The 18,441-nt window shown below is 37.9% G+C and overlaps 1 protein-coding gene across 2 annotated transcripts in view; it reads left to right on the plus strand.

The window, feature by feature from the left end:
• EYS (EGF-like photoreceptor maintenance factor) overlaps positions 1 to 18,441 on the plus strand; it is a 1,566,128-nt gene that overhangs the window by 1,433,295 nt on the left and 114,392 nt on the right. For both annotated transcript variants that reach the window (XM_078055169.1, XM_078055170.1), the window contains exon 34: positions 14,004 to 14,176. In XM_078055169.1, coding sequence (XP_077911295.1) covers positions 14,004 to 14,176 — 173 coding nt within the window. The remainder of the gene's footprint in view (positions 1 to 14,003; positions 14,177 to 18,441) is intronic.

Consider the following 18,441-nt stretch of genomic DNA (forward strand, 5'->3'; position numbering starts at 1 on the left):
TATTTAAATTTAAATAGGACATATCTTCAAATAGTTATGCTCAACACCCTATTAATTTTTCAAAAGCCAACACAAATACCTTTTATTTCCCTTCTAAGTAAGGAGGTCCACTCAGTTTGGGCCACTTAATAGTCTGGGTATATTCTTATTATACCAAATGCTCAACATAAAGAAATAAAACTATATTAACATTTCCTTAGAACAAGGTAGTGTGTTTATATATTTGGAGCTTAAATTAATATCTAATTGGTCCTTATGCCTGCAGGTGCTGTATCCCTGGGAGGCCCTTTTCTATCACTTTGTTTTCAGGTCAGCAGGTTGCATTTTATTGTAATAAACGAGCCAGACAGTGTCCTGACCTACCTGCCCTTCCAGTATCAGATTTGAAGAAGAAAAAAGCAATTAGGTTCTTAATTATATTCTATTAGCAAAAAGTAAGAAAACAACCTTTTATTCCAAATATAAAAGTTACTTCACCCTCTATACTCAGATTTAATTTTCCCAGGTACACTTTCCTTCCGTGGTAATATTCAACACCCTGAAACTCTTGCTCTTGCACTTTTTGCACTTTTGAAAAATGTCAACACTCAATTTTATAGCATTTGATTTAACACTTTTGGGGGCACTTTCAACCTTTCATAATTTATAGTCGTCTCCCAAAAATGTGTGATAGGCACAGTTAAGGTAGCAGTTAGAATAAAAGGTCAGTATATAGACTGAAGTGTTATAAGACAGCAATAAAGATAATGGACTAAAAAAAATGCAAAGCAGAAACTAACTTCGTTCACACTTCATCTCATTATCACCTCATTACCAAATTCCTAAAAGTTCATCATTTTGAAAATGTGATATGTTGCAAATTGCATAACATTATTATTCCTGGGATCTTCCAAATATTTAACACATTGATCTAAATAATAGCATCAAAATTTTTTCAGCGTGCAATCATGTGTATGCATTCTCTTTTCTCTTTGTGCTTCGTCTGTGCAGACTATGGCATTTCCAACTGTGACTTGATTTCATATTATCTAACCTAGAAAAATAGAGAATAGGTCTTGTTTTGTAAACAAGGTATCTTAAAATACAAATTTAAAATAAGTTAAGTCTTAATCCTGTAAAATGTCCTCCAAAGAAAACTCAATGCTCCTTGAAATCAAAGGTTTAAGATTATCTTTGTGTGATCCTTGCCATTAAATATGAAGCTATTTTCTTTTGCTCAATAAAAAATGTATAAATTATTTAGACACTTTTAAATGAAAGCATGACAAAAGCATTGAGCATCAAGTTTCCTTTTTTTTTTTCACCCTAGAAACTAGGAATCTCAGATGCCAACTTTAAAGTTCTTTTATAGGTCTTGAAGCCATGCCATATGAGAGATGTTTCATCTGAAGATAGCTCAGTTTGAAAAGATTGTCAGTCATTCATTTTGTGTTCAACAAATATTTGATATATCACTCACTATCCACCATTCACGTTGGAAGAAGAATATTCCCTCCAAGCAGTACAATCATAGCCAGTGCTTACATCTAAAATAAGTTGGAGAGATTCAGTTCAATATAAAGACTCTTTTTACTCCCAAAGTGGGTCAAGTTCTTGTAGTGGAAATATTGTGGAAGAATGGAAACCAGGTCACCAGAAATGTGTATCACAATCATGTAGGAACTTGTGAAAAATATACATGCCCATTTTCCATGCCTGTGGATCTGTGTTTTTGACAAATCTGCATTTTCCCATAGCAGTTCTAATGAGAAACTAATTTTAAGAACTACTAATCTAAACTAAAACCTTACTAAGAGGTAGTCATGTCTTATTTGTCCTCAAGGCCACTCTATGCCTGATTCATGCCAGGACTTCATAAATACTACTGAATGTCTGAATGGGTAAGTGAATGGCATCAATGTGTTGAAAATAAAAGAAATTAGTTCTGGCCATGGGTATCACTGAGAAGGTGGCATTGAGGTAGTGCTTAAAGTATGAGAAGAATCTTTAATTCTCTACCTGAAAAGAACAGAGCCCTGAAAACAGATTTTTATGGAGCAGCCACAGGACCATGGGCAGATATTTTTGGACTGGAGAACTTCCAACCTCTCAGCCCATACCACAAAAGCAGCAGCCTACTTGGCCAGCAACAGAGGTTCGCCCTCATGCTGCTGAATTACTTCTGGACTTTCAGTGCCTCTTGGAATATGTGAATCATCACTGCACCATCAAAAAAAACGTAATTGCTATTTATAAAACATAGAATTTGTGACTAAGATACTGGACGATATTAGATTTCCATTTAGAAACTACACTTAAACTGGTGTTAATTTAGCCATGTAATTTAGCATGAGACCCAAATGGAGAGAACAGGCAAATACAAATTTAATAAAAATGGAAGTGGTCCATACAGACAATAGAGTATTTCTTCACAGAAACCAAACTAAGTCAAGAGTTTTTAAATATATATATTTAAAGATAGCTTACAAATAAAAAAAAATAAATAAAAAAATAAAGATAGCTTACATACATAAATCTCAAGGGTACCACTCAATGAGTTTTTGCATATGTATACACAACCCTGGTCAGGCTATAAGGTATTTCAACACCCAAGAATCCTCCCTTGTGCCACCTCCCAGTCCATTCCATTTTTTCTCCCACAAAAGTAATCACTATTCAGTCAGCAGATTTTATTAGTAAAACTAAAAATAAGTGGAAAGTTGTCAACAAAAGAAAGCTCCATGTAAAAACTCAGGATATTTTTGTCTTCATTTACCTTAAAGAAACTTTACATATATCTCTTCAGTAGTAGGAGCACCTTAAGAGATTGTTTCAGTATATATTCTTAGAAAAAAAAATTACATTCTGTATTTTATTATCTCACCCTGAAAACACATGGAATTTTTTGTTAATTCCTTCAACACATGTTTATTGGGTAACCATTATATGCCGGCCACTCTTCTAGGCTCTGAGAACACAAGTCTTTGTTGCATAATAAGGATTCTACTCTCCTGACGCATACATTCTAGGTAGTGGGCAGTAAATGAGTAATCAAATAAATTTATAAGAAAATAAACAGGAACATTTCAAAAGTGATCAGTTGTAATAAACATACTAAGAGTAATGATAGAGGTGAACAGTCTGGCGGCAATATTTGTTTCAAGGATAGGCTCCTTTCGAGACATAACATGTCAGCTAGAACTTAATGATGAGAAGGCCTCAGTCATGCAAAGATCATACAAAAGGGAAAAAGGGTTCTAGGCAGAGCACAAAGGGCTTAAATGGGGAGCAAATGTAGAAGGTTTGCAAAACAAAGATCGGGACCAAAGCTCGGTTTTTTTTCCCCCAAAAAACAGGTTGTATCCTAGGCTTAGGTACAATTTTTTGGAGGTGATCCCAAAGAGCAAGTAAAGGACTGGGGACAGAAAGAGCGGGGGGGGGGGGGAGAGGTCAGAGGTCAGAAGTGATCAAGTCACTGCTCTGGGTGAGTAGGGTGCAATTCTGCAGGGACCTCCTGAAAAGCCTACAGAAGATCTGCAAGAAGAAGTGTTCGCCTAAAGGGTGAAAGGCAGAAGCATTCCGACCACCACTTTTTTGAGGTTGCCCCGTGGAGCATTAAGCTTGCTCTTTTAGGCAATGTTTGCATGGGGGGTAAAAGGGTCTGTGAGAGGTCCCGGGTCCAAGGCAAAAATGATTTATACTCTTCTCATGGTTAGAAGTAGAATCTGTTGAGTCCTGAGTTCCCTGGGAACCGCACAGTAAAGCCACATCTGAAGTCAGTTGAGCCCAGGGATCTGACATGCTACATTGAGGGCAGGTGAAGCAGGAGCACAGTGATTAAATGGAAAGAGACAAGTCAGAGAGGAAAGCAAGGGCCAGATCACATCCAGCCCTGTGGGCCCTCGTTAAAAAAAAAAAAAAGTTGGATTTTATTCCAAATGTAGTAGGAAGCCATTGCTTTAAAAGCTAAGGAGTAATGTAGTAGTGTGACTGACTACTGGCTGAATGAGGCCATTGAACTAAGAAAGGTGAACACTATGTTATGATATATAGTAGGGATTCTTTTTACAGTTCTCCTTGATCGACTGATAGGAGGAAAATCGCACTATTACATATGACTGAAATGTTGAATATATTTTGATATAAAATCAGAGGCATCCTTGCATGATCATAGCCTGTGCCTAGTTCTTCAAATCCTCTCCCTTTTTCTGAACTCTAGGCATAATGGTTGTTTCTGAATCCTGAGATGTGTCAGGCTTTCTCTCATATCCTGGCCTTCATACATGTTGCACACTGTTTGAAACACTCCCCACTCTTCACTTAGCCCAATCCTTATTTTTTATATTTCAGTCTAATTATTAATTCCACTGAAAATCCCCTCTGCCCACCATCTAAAAGAATCCCCCTGCTGTCGGCTCCTGTAAATAGTGCCCTGTGATATTCTTTCTTAGCACTTAACATAATTTATCATTTTATACCCGATTGTTTAATTCCTATCTCCCTATTCAGATTGTAAATTTAATACAAAATGGGACTGTATCTATTTTACTCACCACGGTGTTACAGTGCCTAGCAGTGCCTGGCACAGAGAAGTCCAGTAAATGTTTGTTGAAAACAAATGAATGAGGGGCGCCTGGATGGCTCCGTTGGTTAAGCATCTGTCTTTGGCTCAGGTCATGATCCCAGGGTCCTGGGATCGAGCCCTGTGTCCAGCTGCCTGCTCAGCGGGAGCCTGCTTCTCTCTCTCCTCCCCGCTCATGCTCTCTCTCACTATCTCTGTCTCTCTCTCAAATAAATAAATAAAATCTTTTTTAAAAGAAAAGAAAAGAATGGGGCACCTGGGTGGCTCAGTCGGTTAAATGTCTGCCTTCAGCTCAGGTCATCCCAGTGTCCTGGGATTGAACCCCACATTGGGCTCTCTGCGCAGCAGGGAGTCTGCTTTCCCCTATCCCTGCCGCTCCCCCTGCTTGTACTCTGTCTCCGTCTAAAAATAATAAAATCTTTAAAAAAAAAAAAAAAAGGAAAAGAAAAAAGAAAACGAATGATTCAAGATAAGAGTGAACATCTCTGGGTGAGGCATGACAAAGTGGCCCTTTGCCCCTCATGAAGGGCATGGAACACCTTCAAGGAACTTTAGTGCAAAACTAAACACAATGTGAAAGCATTGCTTTTGGCAAATGGTAACTGTGAAAAATATTTGTACGAAGCTATTTATTGGAGACTTGAGTGACACCTTTGTAATAAAACAAGGTATCCCTTAAATAGTCTGTTTTATGCACTATGATATGCCTTCATACCAAAAGTTTCCTGAAGGAATTGGGATAGTCACTAACAACACTTTTGATAATAAATGAGTCCTGAATAACTTCCAGATTAGCAAGTTCTTTTTTGTTCTTCTTTAGAACAAGGTAACTTGATTTTCAATATCAGAGGTTGAAAGTAACTGCAGGATTTTTCAATTAAAAGGTCTACTGTGTCTCTTCTTTCTAGTGTGAAAGGCTAAATCAGTTTCAGGGAAATGCTGACATAGGATTAAGATAAATTGTGTCCTGTCTTTAAAAATCCTATAGAATAATCAACCTTTCTAAGTCCCAAGGATAGCAGTAGCTTCCTACATAAGAAACTGGCAAACAACTCTTTGTCCCTTGACCTGCATTGTTGGTTTCTATTTTACTTAAATTAGATTTAAAACAACTAAGATAAATCAAGATTTTTCTACCCCATTTTACAGGTTAGTGTAAATAAAACCTATGTCCAAAGTTCAACTCTATTGTTAATAACTCCTCCATGCTAAAGTCTAGTATTTTCCATATATGTGCCATAGAAGGGGAAGGAGAGAGATTAACTTTAAATGAAATGAATGAAGAACTGAATTCAAGACCCCTAACTATGGGAAACAAGCTGAGGGTTGCTGGAGGGGAGGTGCGTGGGGGAATGGGGTGATGGGCATTAAGGAGGGCACTGGGTTTTTAATGCAACTGATGAACCACTAAATTCTACCCCTGAAACTAATAATACACTGTATGTTAACTAAATTGAATTTAAATAAAATTGTTTAAAATATGAACTGAATTCAAGTTAAGATTTAATAAATTCTGAGAAAAGGGTATTTAAATATGTATCCATTCAAATACAATTTTAAGTTGCAGAGAAAATTTTACTTCAGATTGAACTGATTAGAGAGTTCGCAACAATTAACAACTCATAATGTTAGTTACCAGGAAATATAACTTTTTTACCAGAAAACAGTTCAAACCCACGAAACAAAACTTCAAACGATTCTGACTAAAAAAAATTTAAAGTTGCCTCTGGCATTCAGAGATCTGTTCCATGCTATAACCTGTCTCAGAAGGTTTTCTGAACCCAATAGGTAATCCCCTTCCAAACCAGTTCTATTTCTGTGCTATAGTGAGCCTAGCAGTTTTGGATTTGTTGAGTGAAGCAATTTAAGAACTGCTTCCTGCAGATGGAGATGCATTTTATGGTGAATCATTGGAGCTTTAAAAATAACAAACTGCTGGAAAAGAGGCTTAAAATGATCCCCCCAAATAGTGAAATCTTATCTAGCCCATCTGATAGAGCAATTGAGGGGAAAGAAACTAATTGAAACTATGGAAACAGCAGGAAAAGTTGACTATTCTCTTTTTTTTATACATTTAATGTAAAAGAAAATTGTCACATCTAATAGAGTGTCAAAAAAATGTTAACTAGGTATAAATGCTTTTAAAACTGTCCTTTACCTTCCATAAGGTCACTGAACTGAGAAGCTGGCCTCCAGCTGAAACACCTTTTGATGAAGGCTGGCCATTGTACATGGTTTTCAAAGAAATAGCATGGTCCATTTTAACATCATGTCAACCAATTCCAAGAAGAGATTTAGTCTTTTCCAGTGCAAAGAAGTTGAAAACGTAAACTTTTAATTCAAAAAGCCTGAAACTACTTTCAACTTCTTCTATTTAAAACTCAAATTATCTCTTTCAGGATTAAAGAAAAAAAAAGAGAAGACCACATATCAAAGGTAGCAAAGCAGTGATTTATTATCAGTAGTTCTTTTTTTAGGAAAGCTGTTTTCACTTCTCTGAGCTTTGTATCTCAATTGTATCAACTTAACAGAAAATAATCTTATAAGATCATGCCTTAAATATGTGTAAATTTGAACTCTAATAGAATGTTTCCAAATAATGCAACAGATAAGATAAAATAACTGCTTTTTTACTTCAGAATTAGTTTTAGGTGGGAATTCTTTATATTTAGTTAGTATATTCAGCATAACAATAGACTAAGGGGAAATATTATGACTCCAGACAGAGACCCTAGTTTGTTTGGGATAGCCCCTGTTTACTCCTATTGCCCTGACATCCTGTCCAGTTTAGTACTCATCAAAGATGTTTCATTTTATAAGGAATTATCATCATCATCATCATATTACATTTTATAAAGAATTATCATCACCATCATCATCATAATCATGAACAGTTTTGCATGAAAATGAGCTGGGATGCTTTCTGTCCAGTGAGCTCTCTCACATAGACTTAGCGTCTCAACTGTGCCCATGAAGTTAACCAAATTGTCCTCAAAAAGAACAACTATGGCATGTATGGTAATTGTATTCATAAAAGAATATTTAAAAAAAAAGACTATTCGTTTAAACTTAAAAAGAACTTTGCCATACCATGTTTCCACACACATGGGCATCTTTCCATGTAGTGATAACAAAAGTATAATAGATAATTATAATTTAATAATATAAATATAATTTAATAATTTAATGCCACCTTTCTGATTTTATTGATATGGTAAGTAGCTGGTCCAACACTTTAAGTTCTTTAAGTATTTGAGTCAAAGTTTATTTTCCTTCAGGTGCCTCTTCCCCCAACCCCAACTAGCATAATAATCCATAGGTTCTCTGATGCATCAACATACTTAGAGGCAAGAAGTACTCCAAATTTCTTGCTTTTTCCCCATGTGAAATTAGAGCATTAAACACTTGATGGAAGTGAGAAATTAGGATAAATTAAATTTTTTGTTGCAAATTCAACATAGGAATATAACAGTGTTCATAAAGAATGTTTCTGTGTATATAAATGTGTATCTTTCTAGGGAGTTATTTACTATTCCTTGTGTGTGTGAGGAATAAATCCCTCCCCCAGCAATTTTGTAAATATTTCTTAATATCAGAAAAGAACAATCATCAACGCTGCATGCACTGTTTCCACTTCTCTGGCAACAGTTGAATTCACCATGGAAACAGCTGAGTAGAAATTGTGTGTATATGAACATTAGTGAGGTCAAGGGAATGGGTGAAACAGCACTTTGTTGGCTTAAATATTTTAAGAGAATTTTTGTTTCTTTTTAGTTGGAGTTAAAATAGCATTTTAAAAGCTTATACCAACTCTTCCAGCCTTAAATAGCCTCCAAATAGGCACATTATGTTTACAGGAAATTATCTGAGAACTCCAGAGCTTCATAAGCACTGCATTTACTGATTCTGTTATATTGAAACCTGCCCAAATTGCCCTTCCAGTGCAGGGGACTAGAGACTTGGCTAATTTTGCAATGAACACGGAGTAAAAAAATCTATTATGAAATTGTTGCTTGGTCACAAAGTCTAATCTTAAAACCGTAGATATTTTTTTAATTGGGGGAGGTAATTTTAGACATGTAAAATGAGATAATCATTCAACAATTATTAATGCATTCTTTTATTTTCTCACCCACTGGTACCCTCTACCTCATGCTTTTTTTCCCCAACCCACTTCTCTTTGTACCAGACTCCTTTCTGTTTGCTCTTCTCCCACCATTAACTGATTTGGATTCAATTAATTGTTTCATCTTTGCCCACCTTCCCTATCATATAATGAGCGGCTGACCGCTGCCAGCACATTCTCATGCAGCTCTCATTTCAGTTATTTAGATTATGGCCACTTGTACCATGTTAGCTCCCTGTTTGGGATTTGATATTTTCTGAGGCTCCTCTCTTAGAAGCAAAGCTTTATCTCCATGTCATAAGAACTAGTGGGTCCCATGGCAAAAGGAATGAAAAAGATGGCTCTTGCTGGGAAGGAAATTTCTGATCATCCTTCTCTACCAATGAAGAATTTTTTATAAAGTGAACCATGGCTTTAAGAGAGAGCAGGAGGGAGGGAGGGGGAAAAAGAGAGCGATTATAACATAAATTCAATCTTCCTTCACAAAATATGCACAGAATTGAATTGGACAGATCCTAGAAAAGAGACAAGAGTATTTTATATTGTTGTGAATTATCCCTATTTTGTGTATTATCTCTTCACATGTAATTCTCTTTTATTACTGCTCATATCCTTTTTTATCTTGTTTCTACCTTTAATGAAATCTTTTCACATACAGAAGAAAGCTCCTTGAAGCTGAAGGACATTTCCCCTGAGTTCTTCCTTCAGGGGTATGTTAAATAGACTATGTTTTCTTAAGTTCACTTTCTAAGCCACCTTAGGATAATTTTGGTTTTGCATTTTTTTTCTATTATATTCACGTTTGGCTACTTTCAAAAAGAAAAAAATGAAAAATGTCAAAGATGATGGTGTGCCTTACGGCAAGAAATAACATCCTTTTAGGCAGCTCTGTCTGAGAGACAAACTATCTGTGGATGCCGCGACACTCGAGTCTCCAAGCAGAGCTAACAACTCACTTGAAAGGAGTTCAAAGATTGTAAGGAAAACTGGGGGTGGGGGTGGGGGGGCTGGTGAGCATTGCTTTGTAATCAGTCGACTCTTACTGTGGTGGTGTGAAATTTCATGAAAAAGGAATGAAAGTTCCACTTGAACCGCAGCTACTTGGGATCTCATTTACATTCTTAAGCCAGTGCTGTGGTGCTAAAAATAGAAGAGCCTATACATAGAGATGGGTTATTTCTGCCAATAGTGATTTTATTTTTTAGAAGTATCTAGAGACATTATTCATAAGGACTCACTTCTGCTCACTTTCCTGTGGAGAATCTCCCTCTCTTGAACCGTGGGTGGTCAACTTTGAGATCTGCTAATGATCCATTAGATACAAAGAGTGCAGGAAGAATTATTTATTTTTTTAAGTTAATACATGCAGGAATCCTTTTAGTTCTAGAACATTTTCAGGCATCTGGCTGTTATGTAAATAGGGGCATCCTTTTCAAGCCAGCATCTTTGATTTTTTTTATTCAGCTAAATTTTCTAGAGATAATTTTTAATACCCATAGAAACTTAATGACAGTCATTTGATATGCTAACCATATTGTGACTTGTAATTGAATATGCTATAATGGTTACAGTGCCAAAATACACAGATGTTTGCATACACTTATATAGGTAGTATTCTTTTTAACTAAGCTTTAAAGTGACTGACTGAATGTTTTCCTACTTTATGTTGTTAGGTGTAATATACATGCAGTAGACCATATATGGCCCTAAAATAAAAACCCTCTAATCTTTGTACTTTAATAGATAAATATTGTATTTTCAGATATATGCTAGTCAAAAGCTAAAATGTAACCTGAAAAGGGAAAATTCTAACGCCCTGACATCCTGCTAGACAGAGTAGTAACTAATGCCCATCAAGCTTTCATTCTGTTGAGAACATCTGTCTCAGGGGAGCTGGCTTCTGCACAAAGTAGGCTGTGCAAGAGGGTCACATGATGACATTTTTAAAACACAGAATCTTGGGCCTCACCCTCGCCCTCCTAAATCAAAATCTCAGAAGGCGAGGGCAGCACAGGAATCTGCATTTTAAAAGCCATGTGGATGATTCACTGGTACCATTGTGTGGTGCCAGTCCTCAGAGCAGCTTTTAGAAGTGACTGGCATTTGGATCCACATATCACAGAGCTAAGGCCTTAAAAATCCTTGCCTACTGCCTAAATTCCCTTTTCACACACCTGTGCTAAGTCTTACAAAGATCAGTTCATGCATTTATGTTGTCTTCCCAAACAAGAGCAGAAGTAAGTCTTCTCTATCCCATGGCACACGGCTCTGTCCGTGACAGAGGTGCAGAGCCAATATTGCTTGACAGCAATGGGCAGTAAATATAGGGTTGTGGTTTACAGGTAAGAACTTCACCAATACCTGGGTTCTTTCTCAGACCTACTTTTAATTCAGGAAAGGGCCCTGACTTCCTTAGAGGAAGCTTGGCAAAAGTTTTCTATGTGGTTCCCAGGTCTGTGAAGGGTTAAGATTTTTACAACTTTTTCAAATTAAAAAAGTGGACTGCACGTAAATATATTCTCCCATAACTAATTAAACAGTGTCCAATACATTCACAATGATGTTACAACATTTAAAGTAAACTGGGTCGAGGAGGGTGACATCATTTCAATCATTGTTTCCAAACATGGACTGTTCCTGGAGGTCCTTCAGCCTCAGGGCACTTACTTTCTTGGTCAGCTCTGCCATTTGCTTCAGGGTGCGGAGAGGTGTCATTTGAGTTAAGTGACAGCAAACACAGCCAACTTGCTAGCTTTTGAAGAAGTTGGGATTTAGTAATGGGATCTTTGGCAAGATCTGAATAGAAGAAACCTCTAGGTCCAGGTAATACAGGTGGTAGCAAAAATAGATTTCACTAAAACTACTGGTGGAAAAAAAAAAAAAACTACTGGTGAAATATCTGGCACTCTGGGAAATATTTTGGAACCCAAAGGTACAATTGAAGTGAAATATATAGAGGCATCATCATCTGGCAAAATTTTAGTTGGTTAACGCTGACTCTTTCTAATGGAATATCAAGATGAGCAAGAGGGCTCTGGACACTTGCTCCTGGTCAGCCAGATGCAGTGATCTTCCCCTTTCATGGGGCATTTTCTATAGAATTTCCGTTTCTCTCTCCGCTCTGGCCGCCTGCTGATGTACAGACGCACGCGGTTAGTCATCTCCGCGTGAATTTATAACAACCAACTTCTTCCAACACCTGATGAAAGCAAAAAGGAAATGAGGCTTGATTGATCAATAGGACATGATTAAAATTAGTGCTTTTCTCAGTTTGTAACAGAAAAGCATCTTTCCTGCATTTCAGCTCTGGTTAGATCTATATGATTCAAGCACTTAAATCAATCAATATTTAGATTCGTTTGACTTTCATATATGTGGCATTCTCCTTTACTATAAAAAGACGAATTTGGTCCTTCCAGAATGCAGCTTTCAAGAGTGTTATATGCCAGGATTTTATCCCAGAATACAGATGCTTAATACTGAGCTTTCAATTCCAAGTTAAGTGAGTGGAGGTGAAATTACATGGGATTTATCCACGGCCCCAAACAACACTAAGTTCCTGTCTAACACTTTGAGTCACACCAGAAGGTATCTCTCTGTCCCTGCCAGGTGGTCTGGCTATGCTTTTACCACTCTTCTCAGGCAAGAAGGAACAGCATTGGCACAAGGGTCCTCAAAATTCTGGCATGTAAGCCCCAAAACAAAAGAATTTTGGGGGGTGCTTTTTAATCATCTTAGTGACATTGATCCTTAATTTTTTTTCCCATCTCTGAAAACCTGTGAGGTTCTCTGTCATAGTGTAAAACGGTATGCAAGTTGCCGTGAAAGTTATAAAATGAGTAAATTACTGGTCACTCACGTTCAGCACCTTACGTGTCAACAAAATCTGAGGGTCTCAAAGCCTCACCCTCCAAAACTAGATTTACCTGCTACCTGATACATAAATTCTCTCGAAAGTGCTTCATCCCGTTAACATAGAGAGTTAATAGGAAAGTATGTGCATTTTTGGAAAGGGAACCTCTTCAGATTTCAAAATTGAGTATTCATCAGTATGATACTTCCCTGCAAGTAAATTTATTTTGGACTAAGGGGGTTAAAAGACAGAAAGAGGGTACGAAGAGAGCAGAAAGATGAGGACAAGAGGAAAATTCCCTGGTATGGGCAAAATCTGCAAGTAGATTGGGAGGCTGAGTCATGAAACAATAGATGCTGCCATCCTCATCTAGGGCACAGTCCTGCCACCTTTCCTTAAGCATTAACAGTCATGTTTAGAAGACAAGATGTAAGCAGAAGGAAAAAAGCTGTAAAGATTCATACATGGCAAGGTGTGTGGACTAAAGCAAGAAAGGGGAAAAAAGGGAAGGGAAGGGCATTAATATTAAATAGAATTCATTTAACTGTAAGTGACAAAACCCCCATTCAAACTGGCTTGAAGACTAAAAAAGGGGTTAAGATCCACTGGTTCATGTAACTGCAGAGTAATGGTTGGATCTAGTACCCAAATAATAGCATCAACCATCTATCTATCTGCCCCGTCCCTTTCACTTGCACCACTAAGGCCTCGATCATCTATTCTCTGCCGGCCTTTCCCCTCTGAATGGGCAAACACACCCGCAGCTACCAGGTCAGCAGGTGATGGGAATGGTGGAGGAGTGAGTCTGCAAAGGCACGCTGGGGCTACCTTTACTTTAAAAGGGGGGAATAGATGCAGGGAAGGCAGAAACACCAGATTCCCGGTCCCCTTCCCTTCTGGAGAAGCTTGCCCAGCAGGTGAGCATAGTTTTCAGCTCCACTCTCACAGACACTCTCAGCCTGGGGCCACCCAGCCATATTTGAAGGGGGGAGATGTTGAGTCATTACGGCTCCCCACGGGGCTTTTCTTTCTGAGTTACCTCAAGGGTGGCTCTTGGAGGACTCTGTCCTCACTGGAGGAAGCTTATCCCCAGCTTGAAATTCTCCTCTGAGTGTTGCACCTAAGATGTTTTCTTCTAATAGACATTTGAAGTACTTTACTGAGGCAGCGCCACACATATTTAATGAAGCCCTAAAAAGGCACCTAGTGTGAAATAAAAGGTGAGATAAATAAAAAATAAAAATAGATGGCTTAAAATAGAATTCATGGCTTCAGGCAAACTATAAAGCTGCTAGTCTGCTTTCAATGTGAAGTACACAGCTAGAAATACTTTAAAGGTGAAAAACACAGAGAAAGGGAGAAGACAAACTGCAATTTTCATTTTATTTGTGCGTGTATGTGTGCCTGTGTGTAAAAGATCAGTTGTTTACTGATTGTTTTTATCATTCCTTTTCCCTTCTCAGTGATCATGGAAACTGGTTTTGTGAGTGTCCGAGGTTGTACGCAGGCAAGATGTGCCGGGTTGCAACCTGTGAAAACAGCCCATGTGGGAACGGTGCCACCTGTGTTCCTAAATCCAGGACAGATATCGTCTGCCTCTGCCCATACGGGAGGTCTGGACTCCTCTGCACGGACGGTAAGATCATGTGATTAGTAAGCATGGTGCACGGGCAAAAGGAGGTGAGGAGTAGAGAAGTCACTCAACGGAATCAAGGAAAGCACCTGACTGATCAAATATGTCTAATCCTTTCCTTGGTTCTCTTCAAGTCCTACTAATGAGACTGATCACTGAGCAGGTATTTCTCACAGCCGTCGTGTAATTACAAAGGAGGTAATGAGTTTACCCTGAGGTTAGACTAGAGAAAAATCTCTGTATTATAAAATCTCAAAGTCATTCTAATACTCAAAGAGTAACAAGGAAAATCAGATGCAATACATAAAATAAAAATATTTTATCTCAGTTTGGCAAACTGAGGATACAATATTGACATATCTATGTATGGTAGACCAGTTTCTTTTTTGTTTAAAGATAGCAAAACCCATGACACGATTAGTAAATAACAAGAAACAAAATCACAAATAATATCCGTGTGCCTGTCCTTAGGAAAATCCAGTATGTGGAAATCCTAAATTACAAAAAGGTACAAGATGGGGGCGCCTGGGTGGCTCAGTCATTAAGCGTCTGCCTCCGGTTCAGGTCATGATCCCAAGGTCCTGGGATTAAGCCCTGCATCGGGCTCCCTGCTCTGCGGGAAGCCTGCTTCTCCCTCTCCCACTCCCCCTGCTTGTGTTCCTGCTCTTGCTATCTCTCTCTGTCAAATAAATAAATAAAATCTTTAAAAAAAATTTTTTTTAAATAAAAAATAAAAAAAAGTACAAGATGCTGTAATAAGATTAAGAAGTAACTTGCCTAAGAATATAATGTTAGCTTTGATATACAGAAATAAATATGTCTATAAATATTCCTAGAAATAATTAAAAGTATTTGGTATTAATATTTTATCAACTCAGGGCTGGACCTGTTTCATTTTTATTTTCACCGTAAAAATTTTATTTTTTTTAATTTTTTTCAAGACTTATTTATTTATTTATTTGAGAGAGGTGGTGGAAGGGCAGAGGGAGAGAGAGAGACTCTCAAGGGGCTCCGTCTCACAACCCTGAGGTCATGACCTGAGCCGAAATCAAGAGTCAGATGCTTAACCGACTGAGCCACTCTGGGTGGTGGCTCAGTCGTTAAGCGTCTGCCTTCAGCTCAGGTCGTGATCCAAGGGTCCTGGGATTGAGCCCACGTCAGGCTCCCTGCTCAGCGGGAAGCCTGCTTCTTCCTCTCCCACTCTCCCTGCTTACGTTCCCTCTCTCTCTGTCTTAATAAATAAATTAAATAAATAAATATTTATTTAATTAATTAATTAATTAATTTTAAAAACTTAAATAAATAAAAATAAATCCCATCTCTCTCTGTATTAATAAATAAATAAAGTCTTTAAAAAAAAATTTTTTTTTAAACAAAGTTTACCCTTTGGTGCTAATGGTATTTGTTATCAAATTCTAGAATAAGGCTATCAAAGTGAGCACAGGTCACTATGCCCCGGGACCAAAATGAAACAAACAGATCTAACTTGCACTGACTCATCAATAGCCAGAGCACCACACCCTGATACAACATGTATGAAAATTGAAACTAGAATAAAGAAGAATTTGTGACTAAAAGGTATTGAAATTTTTGGTATATATATCTTTAAGGAAATTGAGACAATGGATTTATATGTAGCTGGGAGAGGGGGAGTTAGGAAGTACTATGAGTTTCATTCTCTGTGGGGCAGGGTTATTTCTATTAGAAGTTAACCAAGTCACTTTTATAAGAAAAGGCATCACACACCAGATGAGAATGAAGTTTTGTCCTTTCTGATAAAAACAGAACCATTCATTCTATTGAGGTAAAAGCTATTGAAAAATGCAGTTGGTCACAAAAAATTTGATTACTAAAGGATGAATCATCAGTTTTGCTTCCTAGTAGAAAATTAGACTGATTTATTAGGCTCTTCATTTCATCATAGGTAAGAAGAAATTCCTACATGCACCCATCCCAAGGAATTTCTCAAAATAACTAACCCTTCCATTAATATAGTCCATGAAAGTGCCAGAGCAGTTTGAGATTCCTACCCTCATGGAGCTTACCTTCTAACTGAGAAGATCAAAAGAAAATAAAAACGGTTCAAGACACAGTATAAAGTTTATGAAAAGACTTATGAAGGAAATAAATAAGAAGTGTAGGGAGTAAGATGACAGGTGCTCATGACAAAAATGACTCCAGAAGAGTAGGGATTTGTGCTAAAGCCTAAAGAATAAGAAATATGACATATGAAACCAGGAAAGCAACTATTCAAGCAGAAGTTTCAGAAAAATAAAAGACTGAAGAGAGCTGGAACGTGGGCTTTTTGAAGAATGAAAAGTTGCTACTCTAGCAGAGCATAGGGAGCAAGGGAGAAAACCATATCTGACATGAGCAGGGCCTACATCATAAAGGGTCTTAGGCACATGGGAAGGTTTTAGACTTTTATTTCTCAGTGCCTTAAGAAACCAATGGAAGGTTTTAAAGAGGCAAGTGGTATATTTGTATTTGTTTAAACCATTCTGACTACAGTATATCGATTTTAGAAAGCTTTTGTCAGTGACCCTGATAAAAGATAATTTTGTCTAAGACCAGGGTGATGGCAGTGGAGATGGAAATAAGTGGATGAACTTGAGATCTGTTCTGGAGATAGAATTGACCGAACTTGCTGGGACGTGTGTGAGAAGGGCTGAATCAAGAACATCTAGGTTTCTTTATTTTATTTGTTTGGACTATGGGTAGATTGTGGTGCCATGAGGAGAATTAGGAGCATAACAGGGTTTTTATAGGGCATTATTGGGAGGTAAACAAGAGTTTTATTGTGTACAGATGAAAGGAAATAATGCCTGTTAGATATCTAAATGGAGAAGATAAGAAGGTAAATGGGTAAATGATGCTCAAGCTCATGGGAGAGGTCACAACTAAAGATACAATTTGGAGAGTCATCAAAGTGGAGGTGGTGGTTGACACCATAGAACCGGAGATTGTCTAAGGAGAAAGTGTAGACAAAGAGGAGAAGAGGGCTGAGGACCAGGATTCTACTATTTAGGGATCTGGGAAAGGAGAGAAAGCCATGAGAAATGCCAGTACCATCCCCAGACAGACACCCCCCCCCCCACACACACACACACATTATCTTTCAGCCCATAAATATCACTCCCTTGGTGATGTTGCATTGTCTTAGCCTAGATCCCCCATCAAAGCAGAATCTGGATAAAGAATTGCATTGAAGTAGTTTATTTTGGAAATGAGGATCTCAAGAAAGGGGAGTGTAGTAAAGACTTAGAGGCAATAAAACAGGAAAGGGGGGAAAGTCAGTACAAAGGTGTCTTATGGGGTTGAAGCATGGATAACTGTGCTTGATTCTACTGAGACCTTATGAGGAACTGTCTAAAATGACAACATTGTCTGATCTTATGAGGAAATGTATAGAACAATTCTGAGAATTGCCTGTCCAAAGGACAAGAGAGAGAAGCATTTAACCATTGGCTCACGGTTCCTTTTGATTGAGGGTTACCCTATGGGATCTTAATTTTCCCACACTTCTATATTGCCATACAAAACTAGCAAAAGTGCAAGCTCTTGCAGGCATCTCAGGCAAGCAAAAGCTCCAGAGAAGCTGGGGATCGAGGAAGGAGAGCTTAATATATCAACATTCCATTAACAATCACAAAAATGCCCACTCAGAATGTCAGCTCCCTTCAGGAGCCATCTTTGCATCCAGCAAGCATCAGGACTTTCTTTACTCCCCCAACTAGTGTGAGGTAGCGCCCCATATCATTTCTTGGACCATTCACTGTTACGAATCTGACCTCCCAGAGATTCTCTAGAACATACTGGATATATATCTATTTAATAGAGAAAAACATAGAGCAAACCAATAAGCATTGTCATTGCCCAATTGCAACTACACGTGAGAAAAGGCACAGAATAATATCCAAAACTCCCTTTTTTAATCTTTGCCTTTTTGTTAATACCAGAGGATGAGAAATCAACTAGTTTTATCAGCAGTTATATTTGCTACATAGCACTTTTCTTTCAGATCATAGCCATATCTACCATACTAATATATTCTTCGGGGGATAATAGGAAATATAATTATGACGTTTCCTACCTTGTTGATGTTTCCACTGGGGAATTCATCCCGGGGCAATCATGGCAGTGATGACAGGAGACAAAATAAACAAACACTGCAAATGGAAAATTCACAGCTGCCTTCCTTTGTAAAGTGCTTTACTTTACACATTTGTGCTCCTCATTCACACTTCCTGTTGCCTCCTATGCAGGCA

The sequence above is a fragment of the Halichoerus grypus genome, chromosome 9 (assembly GCF_964656455.1).
Source record: "Halichoerus grypus chromosome 9, mHalGry1.hap1.1, whole genome shotgun sequence".
NCBI lineage: Eukaryota > Metazoa > Chordata > Mammalia > Carnivora > Phocidae > Halichoerus > Halichoerus grypus.